The sequence below is a fragment of the Corvus hawaiiensis genome, chromosome 28 (assembly GCF_020740725.1).
Source record: "Corvus hawaiiensis isolate bCorHaw1 chromosome 28, bCorHaw1.pri.cur, whole genome shotgun sequence".
Taxonomy (NCBI): Eukaryota; Metazoa; Chordata; class Aves; order Passeriformes; family Corvidae; genus Corvus; species Corvus hawaiiensis.
Window position 1 is genome coordinate 7,513,521 of NC_063240.1, and position 24,651 is coordinate 7,538,171.

The following is a 24,651-nucleotide window of genomic DNA, read 5'->3' on the forward strand; positions in this document are numbered from 1 at the left end:
CACTGCCCAGGCTCCCCAGGGAATGGTCCCGGCCCCGAGGCTGCCAGAGCTGCAGGAGCGTTTGGACAGCGCTGCCAGGGATGCCCAGGGTGGAGTTGTTGGGGTGTCTGTGCAGGGCCAGGGGCTGGACTCAGTGACCCCTGTGTGTCCCTCCCAGCTCAGGACATTCCATGATTCTGTGATTCTATGACTGCATTTGGTGCAGTCCTTCAGAGAGCTGGGACTGGGCTGAGACTCAGCTCCTTCTCATTAATGCTCTCTCTTTGCTTCCAAGTTCGCACATGCCAACTTCACTGGCATGGATGGAATAAGCCTGGGGTACATGGCAAACAGAGTTAGAGAGGCTGTGATAATGAGTAAGCTGGAGCTTCTGTTTGTGTATCAACAACACCACAGTCAGGTGCATCCTAGCTGTGGGCATTTATTTCATTCAGGTGATACTGTGAAGGACAGAAACAAGATAGCAAAAACATTGCATTCAACACAGGGTCTGCAGTAGTGAGAAAGCTCTCACAAATTAGGCAGAGCTCACCTGCAGGAATCATAGAATCACTGAATGGTTTGGGTTTGAAGAGACGTTAAAGATCATTCAGTTCCAACCACCTGCCATGGGCAGGAATGTCACTCACTAGACCAGGCTGCTCAGGGCCCCATCCAGCCTGGCCTTGAGCACAGGCTTAGAAATAAGCCCAAGCAAAAGTAAGCCATAGTAATCACAGGTCTTTCAAAGCCTCTGTTTCATTTAATAGCTTTAATAGCTTTATAAAATCAGGAAAGTATTTATTATATCAATTTACAGATGGGAACATAAGGACTCTGAGAGGTAGTGCCTGGCACATTCAGATCCTGTGGCTGAGATCCACATGTGCTCTGTTGCTAATGGTGCAGCAAAGGGTGATCAGGTACATCTCAGGTTGAACATCTACACATTATAGCAACCACAGACAGGGGCCACTTGTAAAAATCTTGCCCAGTTAATTTTGTGAGGATCACATGGAAAATCAGTGACAGAGAAATAGAAAAACAAAGACTGCTGACCACACAGCTCCCCCAGCTCTTTTCCCCAGGAGACTGATTTCAGGTCAGGCTCTGTGGTACTCAGACATCAGGCTCTAGCCAGTCCCTTTTTTTCCGAAGGGTGTACCGGCAAACAGTTATCCAACTTTCAGAAAAGTCTTTACCTTTGATAACTCCATAACTGTTACTATCATGTTTGCCTCAAGATTTGTATTTGAATACTGGATTTGCCCCTCCCTGAATCCCATTGACTTAGGGCTTTCATTTGTTTATGTGTCTTCTTCTCCTCCTCTTGTTTTAATTAAGATGCATTTTACTAATTATCTGAAGAGAAACATGAGCACAGATTAAAAACTGAATTAAGTAAGAAGCTGGGGTATACAAGATTCAAGGGAAGGGCTGATGTGGCTATGCTCCTGCTCAGACATTGTGTTTTTCCAGTGACTTTCACTCAGAGAGTCAAATTTGTTGCTCAGGCATTAATTAACCCTCTTGCTTTCCCATGAAAAGCACCTACCGGTTCCCATGCTCCCCTGCACAGGAACTTGCCTGTGGAAACAGAGCATGACATGATTCCCTATTAAATGCATCAGATTCCCTATTAGATCCATTAGGGAGGGTTTGGGCTCCATTCTGACCATCTGCCTGAAGACAGCAAGAGTGAAAGAACGACAGTATTTTGCTGATATACTGAAGGGTAAATCCTGTGCATCCTAGGAAACTGCTGGCCCTTCCCAGTGCTGGTGGGCAGGCGATGAATTTGCCTTTGGGATTTCCCTCCTTTGGGGAAATCAGAGTGATTTTGTCAAGATCTGTCCCCTCGTGAGCTCAATCCTGCTGTTCTAAAGTGGGAACACAGAAGAGCAGGGGCAAGTTTAAGTGACTCTAAACCCAAGCTCAGTGCTTCATATTCATCATCAAGATTCTGCAAATGGTAGTGAGAGCAAGGCTTATTTGTTGATGCCTGTTTGTAGGGGTTTATTTGTTTGAAAAGGCTAATCAGCCATCGGAATGCAGAGGCAACTGCTTAAATATAAAGGAAAAGGGAGAAATGTTCAAAGCTATTCAGATGAGGTGGCATGGTTTGAGTTTTGATGTCGGTGTGCAGCCAACTGACAAATGCTGAGCCACAGTCTGGTGTAAATCCAGATGAATTCCACTAGCATCAACAGACTTCCTTCCAATTTATTCTGATGTAACAGAGAGCATGATATTTCCATTCAGATTTACATTAGATTTGTTTCCTGTTTTCCGTAATTCAGTCAGTTCCCGTTGTGTACAAAAGCAGCCTGGGCCAGATCTTGATCTTATTTGCATTGGATGAAAACAGTTGTTTCAAATGAAGCTACACTGAATTTATAATTGCATAAATAAGAGGAGAATCTGATCTATTCCAAGAGAGAATTTCCCAGGGCGTTGCTGTGTGAGAACACTCCTGCTGTGGTGATCAGGTACTTTGCCATTGGTTTCAATGGAGAAATTTCATCTAAATCCTGGACTGAAGCCCTGAGCTTGAGCCACTTTGCACATCGAAGGTCTAGAAGCCCCTCTTTCCTCCAGAAGATTAGCCAGCAAGCCAACACCTCCATGACCTGACACACAAACACCATGGCTGGCCTTAGGAAAGCATCAGGATGGAAAGAGCTCAGCCTTGCCTGGCAGAAATCCTCCTCCAAAGATAGATTGTCCCCGATACATTTGATTTATCACACATTGTTTATAACCAAAGTGCTCCATGTTGACTTTGCTTCCTACTGAGTTTCCTTCCTTGAGGCCCTTCTGACTCCCCTTGTTCCATTGTAATTGGAAATTTAGGAGCAGTACAGTTATCCCCTGGCAGATAAGGCTGCCTGTTTCAGCAGCCGCGCTACCAGTAATAAATTGGGTTATTAGTAATAACCAATAAGAGTGTTACTCCCAGCAACATGTGTAATCAAGTGGATTTACTCCTCCCCATTGAAGCTGCTTATTTCACTGCTAGCAGGAAAATAAGGCCATTTAAAGTCATTTATGGTAGTTGCAAAGGCTTTTCTGAGTAGATATACAAGTTACGTTGCCATAGCTTCTAGGAGGACTTTGAACTGAGCTCATCCATCTGGCTTCACCACCTCTCACACTTGTTCCTTGCTGTCCTCTGGAAGCCACGATTTCCATGAGATATGGATAGGCATTGTTCTCACTCTGGATCTCACAAGTAGTACACAAGTTCAGGTATCCCTTACAACACTGACCTCCTGATTGCCAGCTCTAACACTTTATGAACACGGATATTCCTAACACTCAGTCCTCAAAGATGAGAAGACATTCAGTCTCATTCTTTGTTACCCATGGCCTGGGGAAATGCAAAGCAGATCTGCAGTAAAAGCAGCTGTATCAACAAAATATAGCTTTACATCACTATGACTTGCCATTTGAAATGAAGACATACCTCTTCCATTTGACTTTTCAGGCTCCTGTGTGTTTAATTCCACAGTAAATTTAGATTCCTTTACAAATTTAAATATTTCTCTTCATTTACAACATTTAGCACTAAACATGGGAAAACAGTGACAAGAACAACCGCAATGACACCAGTGACAGCATCACAATTACGAGGCCATCAGGATTAGGGGCACATTATGTGGTAGATTGAAATTTCAGCATCTCTATGCTTCTCTCTCACCACGTGATCTCAGCCCTGCGCAGAGACGGCAATTACCCCATGGGTTTGGCCTGTGGTATATAAAACAGAGCCTTGAAAAAACAAGACAATCATCAAATTTCCAGCGTAGGCGGAATCTGTCTGTTAGGTTTGCACACACACATTATCAGGGCCGCCAGTGCCTAAAGGCAGCCTTACATCGAGCTTGTGCCTATAAAACACAAAGGCACAACAGGCTCTCTCCTCCTGATCCTTCACAGAGCAGGAGCAGAGTTGAAGCTATCATGCCATAACAAAGGCTGACATACCTATTTGGGATTTTGTTCCCCACTGTTTTTATTCCACCGTGTGATTTGCATTACAACTGGATCCTAATTGTCCATTTTAGCAGGCAAAGAGCAATCTGGTACAGATCATAATAAGTGAGGTAAAGCAGCAGTGTCACAAAATAGGTACTACCAGGCAAAGGCAGCCTTCCTGTCTCCCAGGGCTTTGACACCGGCTGATTAAGCAACAGAGCAGCACTGCCTGGAATTAACAGGAGTCCAAAAAAACCCAGGACAGTGGAATTCTGCTTAAACAAAGCAAAAGTGCCAGAAACCCTTTCACTGGTGCTTCCTGACAGCCCTGAATGTCTGAGGCAGTGCCTGACAGCACCATTGAGCTGAGATGGTGCTACTGTCCTTGAAGAAGGGACACTTGGAAGTGACACGCTCAGGGCCCTGTGAGGGAGAAAGGAGCCCCTGCCAGGCTCTGCTGGTCCCACTGGAAGCCCCGGGAGGTGACAAGACCCAAATGGCCCCAGCAGCGTGTCTGACATAGCATGGCAGATGGGCACAGAGCCCCAGAAAGAAGCGTGTGGCCCTGAAAAGCAAGGCCTGGAGCTGAAAATCTTCAAGGAGAGCACTTCCAGGAGGAAATGCCACATAGGCTAAGAGGGGATAATATGACACAGCTGCCCTGTGCCAGCAGGCCCTGCAAGGAAATGAGGTGCAGCTGCCATGGGCTGGAGAGTGTTTGCAAGTGCTTCTGGAGGAGGGAAATCCATAATGAAACAGCCTCAAAGGAGATGTGACATGGCCTGCTTGAGACCTCAGGAGCTCAGCCACTGTGTTGAATTCTCCCGGATATGGAAAAACCTTGGTATTCCCAGAGCTGCTAGTGCAGACTCATTGATTAGTAGGCAGGGCAGGAAATTAAACGAGGCAGGTGAATTAAAGCCAGACTTCACAAGCTGCATCTGTTCCTCCATTCCCTCTGGATACAACACTGGTGTAACTTTAAAAAGTAAATTTAGTGCTGAGGAAAGCTGCCAGGCTGATGACCCTGTAAACTGAAACATTTGATGCATGTGTGTCTCAGGTACAGGAGAAGCACAGAAGAGCCACTGGAACGTACCCCAGCCTGAGCTGCCTGACTAGAACACAGCAGCTGGTGGAGATGACCTGCCCAGGCTTGTCTTCTGCTCGTGAAGCTCAAGAGAAGGAGCTACTGGAAAGGCCTGGCTGCAGCTCCAAGGTGGAGGTAAACAGCAGTGCTTTGGATAATCCCGTCTGCGATGCTCCGTCAATAGCAGGATCCCAAAGGTAACAGTCCCAACAAGAAGCAGCCCCATCCACAGAGCAGCATTGTGGAGTTGCAAACTTCTCCATCTTGCAATACACTCAGGACCTAATACACCTTCCAATGCTGGTCCTTGCTCTTGTCCACACCTGTGTTTACAGAGAACAAGGGAAACATCCATTTCACAGTAGTTCTTACTGTCAGCATCTTTTCTGGCATCCAGGCAACTCCCCACACCACCATAGTTAATTTAGTCTTTCCAGATATCCCCCTGGGCCACAAAAAGCCTGCCAGAGCTGACCAGAGCTGCCAGCTACAGGCAGGAGGTGTTAGAGTAGATACTGGACCTAATCCAGCTCAGGTCAGTTTGCCTTTTGCAGAAAGGCAAAACCCTGAAGAGCCTGGATGGTTTTGAAGGACCTAGAAAAGCAAGGAGAGACAGGACATCTCAAATAAGACTTATTTTTCCACCAAGGCATGTCCAGAAGGGGATTCGGAGCATCCCTCTGCCCATTTGGTGATCTGACCTTCTTGGCCAGACTCAGGTAAACCCCAAATGTCTAAATTACACTATAAAAAGTGGCTTCCACCTGTTCTGAGAGCAGCTGAGTGGTGTGATCCCACCATTTAGCAAGCACTAAGGATACCTGTAACTAGGAGTAATAGGCAGCGCGGGGAGGACGAGTAGAAGAGGCAGTGTAAAACAAGTGAGTAAAAGAGGTTATCCCTCTTCTGGACTGGAAATGGTAGGGAACAGCTGGAGCTGTGTCAGGGGGGTTTAGATTGGATGTTGGGGAAAGGTTCTTCCCCCAGAGGATGGCGGGGCACTGAACAGGCTCTCCGGGGAATGGTCATGGCCCCAAGGCTGCCAGAGATCCGGGAGCATTTGGACAATGCTCTCAGGGATGCACAGGCTGGGATTGTTGGGGTGTCTGTGCAGGGCCAGGAGCTGAACTGAAGGAGTCCCTTCCAACTCAGGGTATTCCATGATTCTCTCATCACTAGAGAGTTGCACAGTTCTATTAGCAAAGCATTAAACAAATCTCTTGCAGGAAACAACAATATAATAAGCAAACAAAGAAAAAAACCAGACAGCTCTTGTTCCTCAGAGCACAGCCCCTGTTCTCAAGTGTCTTGCATTGGATTGTGGCATAGAGGAAAAAAGCAGAAATATCTCAAATAGATCCAGTTAGTTTTACCTCTTTAATGCTGGTCCTGTGGCTCTTTCTAGGTGGTTTGTGGGTTTTATCCTACTTTTTCCCATGTGATAAGATGCATCATTTGAAGGACAGCAACCAAACCAGCTCTTCCTGCTCTGAAGAGAGGCAGCAACTGCGCTTAGAATAAAAGATTGTCAGCCAGATTTGACATGTCAATCAAAGCCTATCTCTGAAAAAAACATTAGTCCAGGCAGCTCCCCGCACCATCACGGTTAATTTAGTCTTTCCAGATATCCCCCTGAGCCACAAAAAGCCTTCCAGAGTTGACCAGAGCTCCAAGCTACAGGCAGGAGGTGTTAGAGTAGATACTGGACCTAATTCAGCTCAGGTCAGTTTGCCTTTTGCAGAGCAAAAGACTGTGATTATCAAGTCCAGGGAAGCAAATCCTGTCTCCCAGGCTCTGTGAAGCAAACCGTACCTTTTACTAGACAAGGGCCATAGATTTAGGACTCTGTTGCTCAGTGTGTCCCATCTCCAGTGGCACACATCCACTTTAATATTATTATTATCATTTTAATTATTATTTATGACTACACCCAAGGCTGTGTGAGGCACTTTCCAAGCACTCAGGAAAGTACTGGCTCTGGTCCAAGATATTCATTATTTCAGGATAGACAGACACGCAGAGGCGCCGCACGGTCAAGTGGCAGAACTGCTGACCCAACAGCACCAGCTCTCCACAAGCACCTGCCTTGTTGGTTGACCTTGGAAAAGTCACATTCCTTCTTCCCACACTTAGTCCCATCCCACTCTTTGTCCATCCCAGTTGCTTGGACTGAAAGATGTTCAGCTGTGACTATGTTCACATTTTTGTCTTGGAATCTCTTTCTGTGCAAAGTCCAAGTATGTACTTGGGGGAATATTTTTGTTCTTTGGGAAAAAGAAAATGAAAAATTCTATTTTCCATGACATTTTGTCAAATGCTTCTGTTGGAAAAAAAGAATCAACTGTTTTCTCATGGCCAAAAAACCAGAAAATGCAGACTTGGGGTGTTTGGTAAGACAGTTGCCAGTCATTGGAATTTTCTGGGGAAAGTACCGTAGAGATTAGTGAAACATCCATTTTTTCTCTTGAAAAGAAGTTTGAACCTAAAAATCAAGTTGTTCTGTGAGTAAGGAACTGGTGAAACCCGTTCCTTCTCTGATTTGTGTATTACAACTGCTTTTTATTTCTTCCTTTCTTGGTGCTCCCAGCTTACTGCAATATCCTCAGGGCACCTGATGCCCTCCAGACCTTCCCAGCAAAATCCTTGGCTGTTACAGCAGCTTCTTGCGTCACAGGGAAGGGGTAGCAAGTGCAGGGCCTGGCTTGAAGCTGGGCAGGAACTGATTGACCAGTCATATCTAAATGCCAGCTGGTCACCTGGCTGCTGCATTCCAAAAGAGACAGGGACAAAGAGGTGTAATTACCTTTCCTTCAGTAGGATATTAACTTAAACGTCTCTCTTCTATCGAGCTGCTGTTTGTTCATGAAACTTGCAGGGATATTGGGTCTGTGACACCTCTCTCTTTCCATCAAATTGGGTTGAATCAGGTCAGCTGGTTCAGAAGTTATTGGAGCAGGGCAAAGTGGGGGACCAGCCCAGATGGAAGAAGAACACAAGGAGGCTCATTGCCTTATAAACCCTGGCTCAAAAATGAGGCAGTTTTGGTGTAACTATGGGTCCCTGAGATCAGGTGAGGTGGTTGCTGTCACAGAGACCAACCAGTCCCTGTCTTTCGGATATACAGAAGCTGCCAAGCTCCAGGACTGTCTCTAGTGCACTTATCACTTATTTGCTGTACAGAGCCTGTAACCTGGAAATGGGGCTCCACTGTATAGAAAGTGTTCTGGAGCCCAGACAGTCCCTAACCTGAGTCATTTACAGCTGGATGGACAGGGTGAAAGGGAAAAATAACTGTCTTGCACTTATGTGTAGGAAAACAAAAGCCAAGACCAGCAACATACTGCAGAATCCTGAAAACGAGTCAGAAGGAGGCTCAGATGTCCCATGTCCCCATCTAGGGCCCTAAGCAAAGTCCACCTCAGCTCCTTCTCGCTCTATCGCCCAGGCAGAAATCCCCTGTCCTGGTGTTTCACTGGTTCATTACTCCCAGGAGCTGAGTCAGTCTTACCACGCTCCTCCATTGGCAGCTGGGACCACATGGCATGCTGAAGAGGAAACACTATTCGTTGTTTTGTTTGGCTTAATTATTCATGGGCACCATGCTGAAAACACTTGGAGTTGCTTTCTGAACAGTCCTTGAGCTGGCGTGCAGGGAGGGACTTACCAACACCGGTGGCCAGGCTGCCTTTCCATGGGCAAGCTCTCTTCCATCTGCTTCCCTTCAGCCCTTGTCACACTCCACATCTCTCATGGCTTTGGCTGTGCTCTTTGACATTATCTGAATAAGAAAGAGGCAAATACTTGGAGCACTATAGAGATGCAATCAAAAATGGCATTTGACCAAGCAGGCACTGACCCTGACATGTGGAGAATGCAAACCTCATCCTCTGACTGGTTTTGTTCTTTGGTCACACTACACAACTCAGGATAAGCCACTTGCAGGGTTTCAAACCTGTTTATCCTTCCACAGAAGATGCCTTCATCCTCCTTCAGATAATCCACAACTGTCTGGAAGCCTTTTTCTCATAAGCAAGGCTCTTCCTCTTTAGTGCCTGCTCCTGGAAATCCATTTTTCATCTTAGAACAAGGGCAGTCTGTAGCTTTAGGAGCACTTTGAGACTGTTTGCAGTAAGACAGAGCTTGAATTGCTCTCAACACATTCACCCACGGGCATCAGCACTACATGGTGGCTTTCTGGGGTTGTGGGTCCATCAACATTTTCTGACAGGGGTACAGACCCTCCATAGAAGGCCTAAACTTAGCAAAAGTAGAATTATTTTCTAAGTTACTCTTCTGAAAACCCTTAGGAATCACCCAGGGCTACCCCCTGGGGTCTCCAGAACAGTGCCTAAAGCTCTGCCAAGTTTGTAGGGGTACCTCTTCAGGGCTGGAATTTGCTTGGAGAGCTCATCATCCCACCTTGGACTGCAACTAAGGTTCTCATGGCCCACAGCAGCTCTACCAGGCAGCCACCCTATCCAGGTGAGCCAGTAAGAGCAGGGCTGAGTCTTTTGAGTCCTGTGAATTGCTGTTTGCAATTATGTTTGCAATTTATGACAAGAAACTGAGCTTGTGCTGCAAATATTTCACCGGGTCTTAGAGAATTTCAAAGTCTGTGGGGTGGGAGGTTTTGTTGTGTTCTACAAAAGGATCAGTCTAGTGAGGCTGATATCAGTCACGGATTGGGTTTTCTGTAAAACCCAGGACAGGATTCATATTTCAGCACTTCCGTCTTCACTTGAAATTTCAGTGGACTTTGATAGCCAAGGGTTTGCTGTGAGCCCCCCCTGCAGCACATCTGTCCCACAAAACACCATGACACAGGAGAGGGGATTTATCCCTCTCTGGGATAACTGGGCAAAATCTTCACCTGATATAAATCAGCACAACTACAGAGAAGTCCAAGAAGCTGGGCCATATCACACCAGAAAGAAACCTAGTTTAGGATGTACTTCCCATTCATTAATTCTTGCCTAGAGCCAAGACAGACCCCCGGGAGACATATTAGCTCCATTTCATCTACTGCAATCCCATGCAACTGCACAGGGAGGAATTCAGATCATATGGACCACGTTCTCTATTGATGCAACCCTGTGTTTTTGTTAAATGAGCTTCTTGGGCTGAGCAGTAAGTAAATGAGCTAAATACAGGTGTCACTGTTTGGCCTGTACGCTGTGAGGTGTCAGCAGAGGTAACTGCACCAGTGCTTTCGGAACTTAAAAATCACTTAACTGAGTACACCAGCAGAGAGCTTGGCCCATGAGTAATACACATAAATACTACCTTCAGCCACTGAGATGTAGTCAGCCCCCCACCTGGCTGTTGCCTCAGTAACACATCTCTAGGAGGATATTTTTAAGCCAGTATTATTTATCCGGTAGGTGGAAGCGGGCCTGTTAAGGCCATACCAGGTCAGCATATGTCTAAGCATGTACTGAAGAACTTAATTAGTTCTCCCTGAGAAGAGAGACTCCCAGTGCTATTTAAAGGATCGTTATTCTACTGCGAGATGCCTTGGAGCCTGCTGCTAGGCCTCAGCTTAACAGGGCAAGGCTGTAGAAATTGGATGGGGGTGAAAAGTCTCCCCTCCATGCTGAGGAGTAATTGCTGAGCAACCCCAGGAGCAGGAGGGTCAGTGCAAAGAGCAGGCCTCACAAAACCACACTGAAACTCAGAGTAAAGAACTTATTTCAGGTCTGAGCTTTCAGGGTCAAAATGTGTAGATCCCATTACTTTTTTCTGGTTTCTAGAGGTCCAACATCACCTTCTGTGCTTCCCAGGCAGCTCTGGGGACAGTGAGCAGGGGTGATAGAATAGTGATGTAAGTGTAGAGAGAGCCACTGCTGAGTGTCTGTCATTGGTCCTTATGCCATCATGGAGTCAAACGTAGGCAGGAGTTTAGCATCAGCTAAACTGGACCTTGTGCAAGTGGCTCAGTCATAGTTTTCATTTACGATTCCAAAAAATCAGACTGTAAACTGAATGTCAGTAAGGGAATGCAACAGGCTCCCTGAGGATGGATGGGTTTGTTATTATGGCAGGAGGTAAAATAACCATTCTTGAGTGGATGGACCTTTGGAAAACTACGCTGAACAGCCTCTGAAGAATAAAACAGGTTCCCAAGAAAGTCAAAGCTTCTATAAGGACTGGCACTCACAAGGGACATTGAGGCTGCATTGCAGGAGAGGGAGAAACCTGGACATGCTTATTTTGACCTAAGAGTGGCTACGATACCACGTGGGACCTTGGTCTGCTCCTGGAGTTGTTCCTAGATGAGTTGTTATGGTAACTGAGCTAATGTCCTGAGATAGATGCTTTCAGGTGGCTCCAGGCCAGAAAATCAACACCAATAGATTCCAGATAATAGACTTCTGCTGAACTCAATGCTGGCATCTACTTTATTTAACCTATTCACCAATGACTTCCTGAACTCCATTCTCCAGGCAAGGCATATATGATGGCAAAAGCTGCCTGGCCTCAATGAACCTCAGCTTCCAAAAGGCTGAGGGGACCCATGCCCTGTGGCCAAGTCTGTGCCAGTAAATCAAATGTGCCTGGGACTTTCTCCTACATGTAGAGGACAGGTGGCACAGAATGGCCAACGTTTTCCTATTAAATCCTTACTCTCCAAACCTGCGTGGGCACATCCAGGCATCCCATAAGGAGCAGTCCCTGGCCCATGCTGGCTCCTGAAATGTGCCTGGACTGAGACAAAAATTACAGGGCAATACTCCAGCACTGTAACACAGAGAAGTCCAGGCACTGCTTGATTTATTAGCACAGACCTTGCCTGGGTGACTGCTGGAGGAGACTGTGCAGGAGAGGAACCAAGAGCAAAGGCTCTGTCAATGTGCTTGTACTTTTACCACACACAGATCCAGCTGGAACTGCACATCCCTAGGAACGGGCAGTGACAGGCAAACTGGGCATGTCTGGGTATCGCTCTGGATCACCCAGTGACATCCTCTGTTTGAAATAGCCCATGGGTTAAGTAGTGGATTCACCAGTTCAAGGCAATATTCCTCCATCTCCCACTGAACATCAAAACGCAGCCAAGAAACGTCAGCGAGGAGCAGCTAACTCCATATGCCCACGATCCAGCACTGCTGCTCACTGCCCCACGGGTGGCCTTGTTGATCAGTGCTCCACAGCACGCAGCCAGCAAAGAGCTTCCGGGCAGCTCGCTGTGGCAGTCAAAATACGGCAAGAGTGGTGCCAGTTTCAGGAACTCCCATATCCCCGCCAGACCAGCTGAGCAGCTCCCTGGCTCTGGGGCCCTGCGCCGCCTCCAGAGCGAGCCAAACGGGTTCTGCCGTGGCGTGGCCCACAGTGCCAGGACTGATCACGCCTTGGGCGTTTGGGACAGCCTATTGCATGCCCGTGGATGCTTTTGCATCTGTGCTGGGTGGCTGTTCTGCTCATGCCAAGACCCACTGGTGGGTGGTCTCCTGCTGGGCAGTAGTGGCCTGAACACCACATGCTGGCCCACGGCCGCTGAGCTGGGGCATTTCTCTGTTTCATTTCCATTTCAACTCTTGCTTTGCTTGTTTTACCCACTGGTAAACAATGTTATTGTAATATGTCACTCTCTAGGGCAGAAACTGTTTTTCAGCGAGTTCTTTGCTCAGCCTCTACTGCAACAGGATTGCAATTTCAGTCAGCACAGCACTAATGTGATTAACAGGCTCTGCACAAAGGGGAATTGCATCCTAGGTGGGTGTGATATTCACAGTTCTGGCCAGCCCATGTGCTTTCCCAGGGAGAGAGGTCATGTTGACTGATTTCCAAAATGGCTTGCTCGAACTTTTAAACATTAACATCTAAATAAATTTTCAGCATTAGCTGGTATGCTGATCCCTTTCCTGCCAAGCTGCCGCCTTAAGTGAATTTTTATGACTAAGTTACAAACCCCAGAAAATACCAGCAAGAAGTGGAAATGCTGACTTGGCCTTTGCTAAATGCCAATTATCTACAAAGGCATTAAGCAGGGAGGGGAGGATGAAAAATAGGGTCATTTTCATGTTTTCTCTGGTTCAAAGCAAACCGTACCGTGAGCCCATTGTAGGAACACACAGCATGCAGAGTAACCATTAATATTTATAGGCACGACACCGAGCTGCAGACCTTGGCAATCACAGCAACTCCACTTCTGGAGCTAATATTGCTCTCTTTGGCTGGTACCTCAGTACAAAAGAGTAAGTAGGAGACACCAAGATTTTCAGGGAGAACTGAAGAAGTAGATGCTTGCCTTTGATCGGGAGGGTCCATACTTCACTGAGTTGGTGAAACATTAAAACCAACTCTTAAATCCTCAGGACTGCTGTCCAAATGCAGCACTGTTTTCTCTACCCCCTCTGCTCCTGTGGCCCCTAGACAGTCCCAACACTGCATGGGCTACTATTGTTATAGTCCCCGTGGTTATTCACTGTTGCCCAGCTGATACAAACCAGTGTATTTCCAAAGACACTGTTGGTGCAATATGGATTTGTAATACCTAAAGATCTACTTGAGTAATCTCAATACTCAAATTGGTACTGTAATCTCAGTTACAATACAGCCTTCTCCCACTCTGTATTTCCCAAGTCCCAGTGGCAGTGAGAGACAGGCATCTAAAATCCTCTAAAACCTCTCTGTGCTGAAGACCAGGCAAGGTGCTGAGTCACAACCTGCCCTCAGCCCAGGACTGTCCCACGCAGGGCGGTGACTGCCTAGCCACACACGAGCACATCTCAGAAATATCTAAGGGAACTCTCCTACCATAGCTCAGTCACCCCATGAGCCGTTAGAGAAATGTGTTGCCAATATCTGGGCATTTACATGCCACAGAAAACCCTCTGGGAGTGGCTGAGGTTGGCACAATAATCCTTTCTGTCAAAAAAATCAAGGAGATGTGACTTCAGGTAGAGACAGGACACTCCCCACACTGCACCCAGCCCTGGCAAAAGCAATAGGAGATTGGCCAAAGATGCTTGTTTAGGAACCAGAAAGGTTTCCAGGAAATCCAAGGAAAAATGTATTAGAAATCCCATTCCCTTTTGGATGTACTCACAAAAATTGAACTGTGACTTTGAGCAAGAGGCTCTAGATTTTCAAAAATGGCCAGTGACTTCAGCTGGGCCCTCTGAACTCACCCGCCCACCAGGGCAGGATCTCCTGGTGAGTTTTGCATTGCTGCAGTTACACCTTGCTTTTGCAGCATGTGGGAAGGTGCACAGCACACTATGGAAACCAGGCATCTACCAAACAAGCATCAGTATGTGCACTCCATCAACTCAGACCCTCCAAATCCTTTTTTACTCTCAAAAACTCAGACTGTAAAAATTAGGAAAATAAACACTGGAAACAACAACAAATAGAAGTGCTTCTGCCATTAAAAACAAGGTGAAAAGGAGGAGCTGAGCCAAGTTAATCAGAGAACTGAAATGAGATGTTGGAGAAAGGGGACGTGGGTGACTTGGGGTTTGCAGTTAGTTGAGTGATGTGAAATCTCTTGTGTCTGGCTGAGCTCTGAAAGGAAATGCCTTATTAAATCTTCTTTGTGTGAGATTTCAAGCTGCCTCTGGACTGGAAAATAGGACCATTCCAGTATGTGGGATATAATCAGGAACTGAAGTCTTTAGTGCAGGTTTTTCTGCAGAGGAAACGCTGATCAGCATAGCCACAAACTCAGAGGGCTCAGGATTTAGGAAGATGAATTAGACACAACGTACCCGCGACATACCTCCTCTACCCAGTATCCCCAAAATGCTTCACAGAATGAATCATGCTGGCAGTAACAACCAGGCATTAGGAAAGACAGTGCAGGTGGGCATAAATTCACCACACTGAATCGAAACTGTTCTGTGGGCCAGTGAGTCCCAGGTCCATTATCTCAGTTTTCATCCCCACTGGAACATAGTGCTTGCCGTGATTGATCTCCCATGCACTGGCTGTCCCGGGAGTCTCTAGTGTCACTGCACTTTCTGCTGTGATTCAGACACATTTTGGGCAGCTGCAACCTCTTGCCATCCCTGTCCAGCACTCCTCGTGCTTTGCAGTAAGCTGGCGGCTCACAGCTCTTCTTTGTCACAGTAAGACTGTGCCACCCCCAAAAACCTGCAGGAAGTATTTCCTACAAAGGAGTGGGGAGACACAGGCATGACAGAATAGGACAAGTGAGAGGTTCCCAGAACACTCTCCTATGTCGCACAATCTTCCCTGCCCTTTTTCTTGTCATGTCCTGCCTCTGTGTGTGGCCACATATCCAGGAAAACGAGACCTGACCAGAGACAGGACAGGCAGCAGCAACCAGATTTCCTCCTCTGACCTGCTTATTTCACAGCACAGCATGTCTGGATATGAAGAGCCTGGAATCTCAATCCTGCTGGAAATGGCAGGATTTGAGTTCCCGGTCTGCATTCTTCAAACCCCAACAAGAAAGTGTCCCAAGGGGCTGAGACACACAGAGCGCTCCCCTTCCTTTGCACTGCCTCCATGGCAGATGAGCTCCTTGCCTACCTTTTATTGCTGACAAGAAGGAGGACAGAACCGTTCTGGATATTGGCTTCTTTGAGAGTCTCGTGCTCCTCGAGCTGCCTGGAGTTGTAATAAAATGTCTTCTTCCAGGAAGTGATGCCCTCCCGTACCAAGAGAGCCCGTAGGTCCATCACTGTGTCCCTGGGCCTGACCGTCAGGGGCATCATCAGGTCCTCGTCAGCCAGGTGCACCTTAATGTGGTACCTCTTCCATCGAGAAAGGCTCCTGCGCAGCGTGTCCATCCTCTCCAGCTCAGCAGGGCCAGTGTGGCAGAGCGGAGCATCCAGCTGGGAGATCAGCAAAGCAGGGATGTGGCTCTGAAGAGGCTGTCTGCTGCGAACAACTTAAAATGTCCGGCCAAACCTGTTTCTCCCAGTTGCCACGCTGCATGCTTCACATTCCAGGGAAGAGCTCACCTGGCTCCATGAGCCTGCTGGCTGGGAAACATCTCTATGAGTCATTTCCACACACCCCTGAATCCCATAATAATTACAATGTCTTCATGAAGTGCTCTTCATTCCAATAGCTCGCAGAGGACTTTTAAAGCCGGATCTCCACAGACATTAGAAACATGAGTGCATGTGAGAAATGAATGGGTTTAGCAACCTCATGTCTCCTGCTCTAAAAAGCTGCCAGCTGGGGAGAAGATCAGTTAGCAAAGTAGGCATTTAGCAACCTCACAGCTACTTAACGTGGCTACTTTAATGAAGAAAAGTACAGCTGCATAGTGACAAATTCCTCACAGAGGAGAGCCAGAGCACCCTGAAGAGATAGAGCCTGGCTGTGTGAACACCCCTCATCATTGCAATGCAGATTCCCCCAGGAGATCTGCACAGTTACTGTTCACAAATGATGTGGGACCCTCTAGAAGGGGTAGGACTCACTCACTCCTCATCATACCCTCAGATACCTGATATTGACTCACACGTGCTCCTCGCTGGTGCATCGTCTTGATTTCCTCTTCCTTTCAGATTGCTGTCTAATTGCAGGGCCGATCGTATCCTGCTCAACACGTGAGTGGGATCAGCACCACGGGGCTGCAGGCACAGCAGGCAAAGAGGTGGCACAGAGGCCTCGAAGTGCCAAGAGGAACCAGCCATACTTTGGGAAATACAATGCCACCTGTGAAAGGAAGGAACTGATACCAGCCACAGGCTGGAACTGACCAATCCTGCAAGGCAGACTGGCAGTCACAAGATGATACTTCAGAGCAAACACCATGAAGATAAGGAAGCCTTTTTTTCTCTTTTTCTCAAAGAGATCAAGTCACCCTCTTACCTTATAGGTAACTTCTCTGCAGCCCATATTACAGGCATTAATTCCCTCGTCCATTCTTCTCAACATAGACCAGTATTTTCAGACCAAAGTACTGCAAGACAGTTGAGTTCAGGGTCTGCTCTTCACTGAAAAGGAGCTGCTCTTGCCTAGAAGATAACAAAACAGTCTGATTTTCAGATATGGCAGCAGTCGGCTCCCATTGAGAGTAAGAGAAGTGTCCACTCTCCCATGGGGAACAAGGAGGTTTCCACCTTTCTTCCACACCTCCCTTTTCCCTCCCCAGCACATTATGTCTCTGCCAAGAACAGCAGCAAATATCTGCAGTTACACCACAGGCAGTGGAGATTTCCCTGTGCAATTGAGAAGAACCGAGGCTTCCACTTGTAACATTTTCTTTTCAGCTTGGGTATGATTGTTTTGGTGGGGTCTGGGATTCTTGGGTCCTTGCTCTGCCACTGAGTTGAGATGAGTCATGTCATGCCTTCGTGTTTCTGTTTACTCACCTTATGACTGCAGTATGGTGTAACACATGGTCATTAAGCACCTTGTGGGAAACAGGAACTGCTTTTAGCACAGTCATGGTTTTAAGAATGCCTGGATCTACAAATATGCCAATAGTCTTGAAGACAGAAAAACACCACCCCTATTAGAGATGGAGAAACTGAGGGATAAAGCCGTTATAACCAAGAAAAGGAAAAAGGTCAGGCTCTGGTCCCCATATCCAGGTACCTCAGCGAAGGGTCTCATTTTCAGAGACCTGCAAAAACCCTCAAGCCCAGGGCCTGGTGACTCCTTCTCCATTGGGGTGACATTCACTTAGGGAGTCAAACTTCATCCCGGGTGTAAAGCCAGAATCTCAGGGGTAAAGCAAGGGTCTGATCCAGTTCCCAGAGCCATCCAAGGGCAGACTCTCATTGACGGCAGCCAGACCTGGAACAGGCCCCAGACACACCGTGGTCTGATGGCTCTGGCCAACAGAATTTACCCAGTGAGTGCCAAGGGGAGCATAAGGCATTCTCATTTCAGCAGAGCCTGTCTGGTGTCAGTGAGTCCATCAGCTCCATCCTTCAAGCATACGTGACAGCCTGACAGTTGCCAAATACCTCCCTCAGACACCTTTCAGACAGATCCTGTTTATTTTTAGGACAGCTCTTTCCCATCAAGGCTCAGATGCAAATCATTATACAGAATGGGGGGATGGTGGCAGGAAGAAAACAGCTATTATTTTTATTTCTTTGCCTATGTGGTTGCAAACTTTCCTCGTGTACTCCCACCTTCCCACATTGGGACCCTTCATTTTATGAAAAGGGATGATATCCTAGCCTATGAAAGCAGGATAAGGAGAAGCATAGCAGTGAAGTCAGCTTATGAAATATTGAAGCAATGAAATCCTCACTGGAACACGTGAATGTCTAATGCCAGTTTCAATTAATTCTGAATTTTTCATTAAACCACTATTAAAAGCAAGAGGACAGCAGAAATAAGGGAAATTGACTTGAGCAGTATATTAAATACCTTAGTTTTGCTGGAGGATGTTTTATTATCTGTCCAGAGCAATTATTTCACCAGCTCCTGACGCTTTGTGGGCTAAACAGAGGTACAGGGTAAAGTTCTAGATGGTCTTTCCTCAAAATTATTTTAATTTCTGTCCCCTACCCTGCACCTGACAGCTTGTCTCTGGTGATGTCGCTGGCACATCATATCTGGAGGATAAGACATGGAGTGGGAGTTCTGGGAATCTGTAATAAAGTGTCACTCTGGCATTATTTACAAATCAAATAAAAATTTGTTGACTTAAGCTTTTCCCCATATAGAGGGCAAACAAAAGACATGCAAATATTCAGAGACATTCATTAGGAAAGCTGAAAAGCAATTTAAAACCCAGGTGGGCTGTGATTTTTTTATGGACAGAAGAAATAAAGCAACAGCATTTATAAAATGTCTCCTCTTCTGCTCTCAGAGCTTCCTTACTCCATTGACTACAGCAAAAGAGAAACACCTGCCTAAATTAGGTGCTTTGTTAAGATGTCTCAAGCTGGTTGAGATGATCTTGGACCTTGTCATTTCTTCTCATAATGACAGAATAGAGACATTCATTTCTTAGGTGGGTGGGTTTTTGGTGCAGTTGTTTGTTTGACAGTGGCTGTTTTGCTGTTTGCTGTGCTGCTCTCCTTGAAAAGGGCAACAGAGAAGTGGGATGCTGCTCAATTAGAAAATAAAGGTTTCGATATGGAAATACAGGTTTCTTGCTACCAGGAAATAGAGGTTTCTTTATCTGCTGGCGTCAACCATAGGGAAACTGAAACATCTGGGAGAAATCTGACCCTGATTCCCCTGGCAGAGCCTGTAAGTCTTTGAGGAAACCACTCAGCCAGTGCTGTCATTCTACCAAGGCAGACCCTTTGCTGTTCCCTGAAGCTCTCTGATCCCAGGACTTGTGGTCAGTAGTACTGAACATTAAGGACTTCCCTCTGATGTTTCTTTGGGGTGACTTTTTGTTTGGGAGCAGAGAGAGAGCAAGGGATGAAGCATGAGAGGTGACTACCCTGGTCAGGTTGACCAGACTTTACACTTGCAGTTCTATAACACTGGGTACTAAAGAGGGGCTTTTTGTCAGACTCCCCTAAATACTCAATTCAGCTGGTGGGCACATTCTCAACCCAAACACTGTTCTCCTGCTCCATTAACTGAAGGTGCAGAGGAAAGGCTGCAGCATTGTGAACTCTGACACCCACACTAGGTGCTGGGGAGCAGGAGGCTGGGAAAGGTTCATTCATAGAGAGTGAACAGCTGTGCAGGCTGCACAGTGACAAAACAAGGTTATAAATCTCCAGTCCAATATGCAGCTGTCACCTAATTCATCAGTGCCCCAGATATCTCAGGTGATGGGGCAGCCTAAGTCACTGGTATTTATATTTCTAAAGTACCAGAGGCCCCAACTAGAGCTGTACCACCACATGCCAAGATGAGTAAGGCTTTTCCTATCACTCAGTGCTTTACTCCTCCTGAGATGTGCTTGGTTATGAAATGACTGGGCTCACTTTATATGTAAGTTACATCTACAGCAAATGAACAAAGAGCTAATAAATGATTAATAAATGCTTTGAGAAATGAGTAATTAAATGCAACAGCTTTTTAGAGTGCAACAGATAAGCACAAAATATGTAAGCCCAAGTGATACCGCCTTCTCCTGATATAACTTATCTACAGCACACTGCTCACATCTGCAAGAGGGCTTAGGAACACTATTAACTTCTTATGCACCAGGAAAAAAGAGCCTTTCTGTGATAGAGGAGCACTTCTCCTGGGGATTAAGACAAAATCCTCCTTGTTTAGACATTTTAAATCCAGAAAAGCTGGAAGGTGCTTACTTTAATGTATATGGGAGGTACGAGTGTCAAGGTGTGACCCAACCTCCCATCCTTGCCTGGCATGGGGGAAGGTGTCAACATCTTCCTGCCCTGTTCTAAGCCACAGGCAGGAGCTCTCCATCTGCTCCAGCAGTATAATAGATTTTTTTTAAAAAGACAGTACTTTCATTCTTTCTGCTACAAATGAGGATTTCTGCCACTAACACAGCTGAAGTCACCAAGTAAAGCAGATCCTGCTGCAAGTATCCAAATCAGATTCCAAAAAGCCTTACAACTGCCCTGGCCAGCTGCCCAGCAAAAATATTGCACTACTGTGAGTTGGTGGACTGTTTGGCATGGAATTGAACTTCAAAAGGGCTCCAGGGGAAAAAAAAAAAAAAAAAAGGCATTTATATTCAGTTTTGAAGGAGCAAACCTGCCTGGTTTTGGAACACAAATGAACCTGCAAGTTTTCTGAGCAAAAGTTGGATGTGAGTTGGTGACATTTTCTGGTGGAAAAGGCAATGTGAAGGAAAAAAACCCTGGTAATGCACATGTTAAATGAACCAGTCAAGTGCAGACAATGGAAAAGCTGAAAAATGGATATGGAGGAAAGCATTTTGTGGTGGTAGCTATTTCTCACTGCAGTTCTTTATAACTTCCCACATGGGAGATTCATGACCCTTGGAAGAAGTCTGTATCCTCGGGGTTTGGCCTGAGGCAGCCCATGACTCACTTGCCTGAGAGGGTTGGCTATAAGCTGAGAAATAAGCAAGACAACAAAATGGTGGTGGAAACAGCAATACAAAAGACAAATGAATTAAGTGATGGAAGAAATAACCTCAAACCTCTGCGCACAAAGGAGGGCTTGGATGGAGAGAGAGCAAATGCTTGTGCTACTGAGGACTCAGAGGAGCTGCCATCCCAGGCAGAGAGCTCCATTTCGTTCAGGTGAAACAAATTCAGGTGCCTCAGTCTTCAAAAGTGAGATGGGTGGAAATAGAAGACTTGAGGCTCTATGAGTCATTCCAGCTGCAGCACCATCATTTCCCAGGGGCTCAAGGAAGAGAGAGAATCTATGGACCTGCATTGCCATCTAATGGCAAGGGAGAGGTTGAAGCATTGGCTGTGGCCCAGCAATGGGCTGGAAGAGTAAAAAAAAGGAGGAGATGGCCCGCAGGGATAGTCCTTTGCTCTAAATGCAAATCCCGCCTCTGCAGCTGAAAGGTCTCACCGATGAAGTCCAGAGAAAAGAAGGGCAGTCAAAATCTTCCAGTAGGGGCTGCCGATTCCTTCTTTTCTAGGATCCTCTCCATTCTGTATTAGCCAGAAACATTAACATGCATTCAGGATGGGATTTGCTTTCTTCTGCTGTACCCGATGCTGGCAGTGAGACAGGCTTCCCAAGCAGGTGTGTATTTCAGGCATCGAGTGAATTCTGCCATCCTATTCAAAAGAGTGTAAAATTCATTATCTCAGGTGTCCAAAGATCCTGCTGGGAAATGCAGGTAACTGGGATTATTAAAGAAAAGAGGTAAATTTCCCTTGGATCTAGGCACAGGAAAAGCAGATCTACCGCTTTCATCACACTTAGCCCAGTATCTTGTGATCATCCGTGGTCAGTAATGGACAGTTAATGAGAACGTATCGGAGAGAGAGTACTACAAGTTGGTACTGGCGTACCCTTCACACTGAGAAGGGTAAGAAGGAGAGCGCCCTGCAGGGAGAGCCCACAAAGCAAAAAAAATCACTGAGGTGTGAGGGTTTGCAGATCTTGTCATTTGAAAGGAAATGCCAGGAAGAGACAAGTTTCCTCTTCAGTCTAGTGCCACCTTTTCTACTGATACACCATATCATATAGTTTCTACAACAGAAAATTTACAAGAGAGTGGATTGTTAGGAGATACTTACGTTAGTAAAATGAAGGACTTTGGTAAAGGATTGTCAACAGCTTCTTTCTTCTGCTTTGAACTGCTTCTAGCCTTGACACATGCAGCTTTGTATATGAGGAGTAGGAGCTCAGTCAGTGTGAAAGAGGAAGGAGATCTTTTATGACTGAAGTTTAGAGCAGAGCAGGAGCTGCAGGAGAAACTGGGGGATAGAAAGTGTCTGTTTTTCCCAGCTAGTGAAATGGGCCATGTTGTGGGTCTCAGTGGACTGCTGGGCCACAAAAAAGGAGCAGGGATTGACGGCATAGAAAATGTTGAGACCTGCCAGACTTCAGGCCACAGGTCCGACCACTCCCAGTCTGTTCAGATGCCTGCTGTGACAAGCTTCCCATGCAGCCTGCTGCCAAAGGAATGAGCACACTCTCCAACAATCCAACTTCATTTCCTGCTGGTATCCTCTCATATTTACACACCAACCTTGCCAAGCTTTGCTCAGCCCAAACAATCCCTCAGAGAGAAAAGGAAAAATAAAGGAACCCTTACAGCCTGTAAAGCACCTTCTTGCCTGCCTGAAACAAATGAAAAAAGAGAAATGGTTTAGAGTGCTCTTCTTTCTCTCTTGGTTGTTCACTGTTTCCCAAGCTAATGAAAACCAGAGGCTGTGGGACTGACGGGATTATCATCACTGAGTGAATTCTTCAGGTCTTTCTCTCCAGTTCCTGAAGCAGTGAAGGGAAGAAGGGAATGCACTTCGTTGAAGGGCTATGGAGGGTGACATGTTCCTTGATGTTCCTTTCTAAATGTGGCTCTGAGTCATGCAACGGAGTTGATTAGAAAAATTATCTTCCCGCAGTTGAAATAGAAAGGAAAAAGAATCTTGTTCGGTATTTGCTTCCCCAGCCCTGATTCCAAGCCTCCCCGAGCCTGTGACAGGAAGGGGGCTGGTGAGCTGACTGGAAAACCACTTGTGCTTCTCTCAATCATAGAAATTATAAAGCGGCTGTGAGAGCAGCCACAGGAACAGCTCAAAATGCACACCTAAGGGAACAAGCAGCTGTAGTCCCCAGGAGCAGCGTGCACAGCCTCGCATCAGCCTCCAGCCCACAAGTTCCTACATGTGTTGGGTCAAACAGGGCTAACACAGTCCCCCCTCTGTTGCCTCCCCTTGTGTCTTCAAACTACACCCCAAAACGTGCTCCTCTTGAGACAGAGAGCCTGTGGCACATCCAGCCTTGCAGCATGCAGGACCACGAGGTGAAACAGGTCTGAAGGCAGGATGGCATGATTGAGGGAAGGAAGCCCCGAAGGAGCCACAAAACACAGCCAGCTGGTTTGAACAGACAGGACCAGTGTGAGCTGGACCACTGGGCTGCAGCCAGCTGAGGAAATTTATTAAAGGTGTATCTTTAATAATCTGTCCCAAAGAAAGCTGGTGGGGATCACCACGGCTGTGCTGAAGAGGCAGCTGCAGCACGGTCGTGGCTGCCATGACCCCACGTGTGTCCTGGGATCACCCTGTGGTCCTTGGGGTTTCACCCCCAAACCCCTGCAGTACCTACTTGCCCTCGACCAGCAAACTCCCAGGGCAGGAGGACGAGAGGTGCAAGTGATCGTGATTAACATGGTTTATTGGGCTTTAATGACATCTCTGAAGGTTTGGAAACGCTGATAACACAGTGCTTCACCCCTATGCCCTAAACACCTTCCAAGCTGAGGACTTATGTGATTTTACCTTCCACTGTTCAAATCACAGAACAGCTTAAAAATCATTGGAATTGGACTAAAAAAGTGCCCGGGGGCCACCTTGCCGCGGAGGTACCCAGAAAAAGCACATTTAATTACGTGAGGCGTGCAGAGGGGCACAGACGCACACGAAGTGGCAAGAGCCAGCGCTGTTTTCCAAGCAAACACTGAACTTACAACGGATAAAAATTCCGACTATTGTCTTTATATGAAAACAAACAAACAAAAAGGTAAAACACCACTCCCCCCCCCCAAAAAAAAAAAAAAAAAAAAAAAAAAAAGCATAAAAGCAGACACGAGCTGCGGCTCCAGCGGGCACCAGCCGCCGCTGGCGAAGGCGGGTGGTGCGGGCCGTGCCCGGGGCCGGGCCTGGGCGGGACGATCGCCCACAGCCCGCCGGGAGCCGCAGTCCCCGGGCGCCGCCATCTTGGCGCCGCCATCTTGGCGCCGCCTCAGCACAGCCCGGGGGGGGGCTCGCGGCAGCCATCTTGGGTGGGGGGCGGTGGGCAGGCATCAGGCGGTGGGAAGAAGGCTGGGTTTTAGTAAGAGTGATTAGTTTTGATTTAAACAACAGTAAATCATTGTCGTGTTTAAACCCCAGCACCATGTAGCCACACACTTGCTCACCCACAAGTGGGATCAGGGAGAATGAGAAGGGTAGAAGCTGGAGAATTCGTGGGATGGAAGAAAGACGGTTTAATCGGGAAAGCAAAAGCTGTGCACACAAGCAAAGGAAAACAGGGGATTAATTCACTGCTTCCTGTGGGCAGGTGTTCTGCACCTCCAGGAGAACAGGGCCCTATCCCATGGAGTGGTGACATGGGAAGAC

General features: G+C 46.9%; 1 protein-coding gene across 4 annotated transcripts; it reads right to left on the reverse strand.

The window, feature by feature from the left end:
- Window positions 1–401: 401 nt before the first annotated feature.
- On the reverse strand, window positions 402–22,674 carry TINCR (TINCR ubiquitin domain containing). Of its 4 annotated transcripts, none has more exons than XM_048287983.1 (4): window positions 22,102–22,667; window positions 15,545–16,986; window positions 6,421–6,558; window positions 402–5,370 (listed from the first exon to the last, which is right to left on the reverse strand). In XM_048287983.1, the coding sequence occupies exons 2-4, from the start codon at window positions 15,802–15,804 to the stop codon at window positions 5,076–5,078; spliced, it is 693 nt and encodes a 230-aa protein (XP_048143940.1). In that variant the 5' UTR covers window positions 15,805–16,986; window positions 22,102–22,667; the 3' UTR covers window positions 402–5,075. The 4 variants fall into 4 exon arrangements, 3 of the variants coding, with proteins under 3 accessions (XP_048143940.1, XP_048143941.1, XP_048143942.1); XM_048287984.1 differs by lacking the exon at window positions 402–5,370 and adding an exon at window positions 8,712–8,825 and having other exon boundaries at window positions 6,472–6,558; window positions 22,102–22,670; XR_007200205.1 differs by lacking the exons at window positions 402–5,370; window positions 15,545–16,986; window positions 22,102–22,667 and adding an exon at window positions 8,712–8,819 and having other exon boundaries at window positions 6,470–6,553.
- Between the last annotated feature and the right edge of the window lie 1,977 nt (window positions 22,675–24,651).

What these genes read in the sequence shown, in the direction of transcription:
- TINCR (XM_048287983.1), bottom strand. Translation starts at nt 15,804, where the DNA reads ATGGACACGCTGCGCAGGAGCCTTTCTCGATGGAAGAGGTACCACATT. An exon ending in CTTCTTGTCAGCAATAAAAG is followed by an intron (nt 6,559 to 15,544) that starts GTAGGCAAGGAG and finishes TTTTATTCTAAG; the next exon opens with CGCAGTTGCTGCCTCTCTTC. An exon ending in ACAGGACCAGCATTAAAGAG is followed by an intron (nt 5,371 to 6,420) that starts GTAAAACTAACT and finishes CTGTAAACACAG; the next exon opens with GTGTGGACAAGAGCAAGGAC.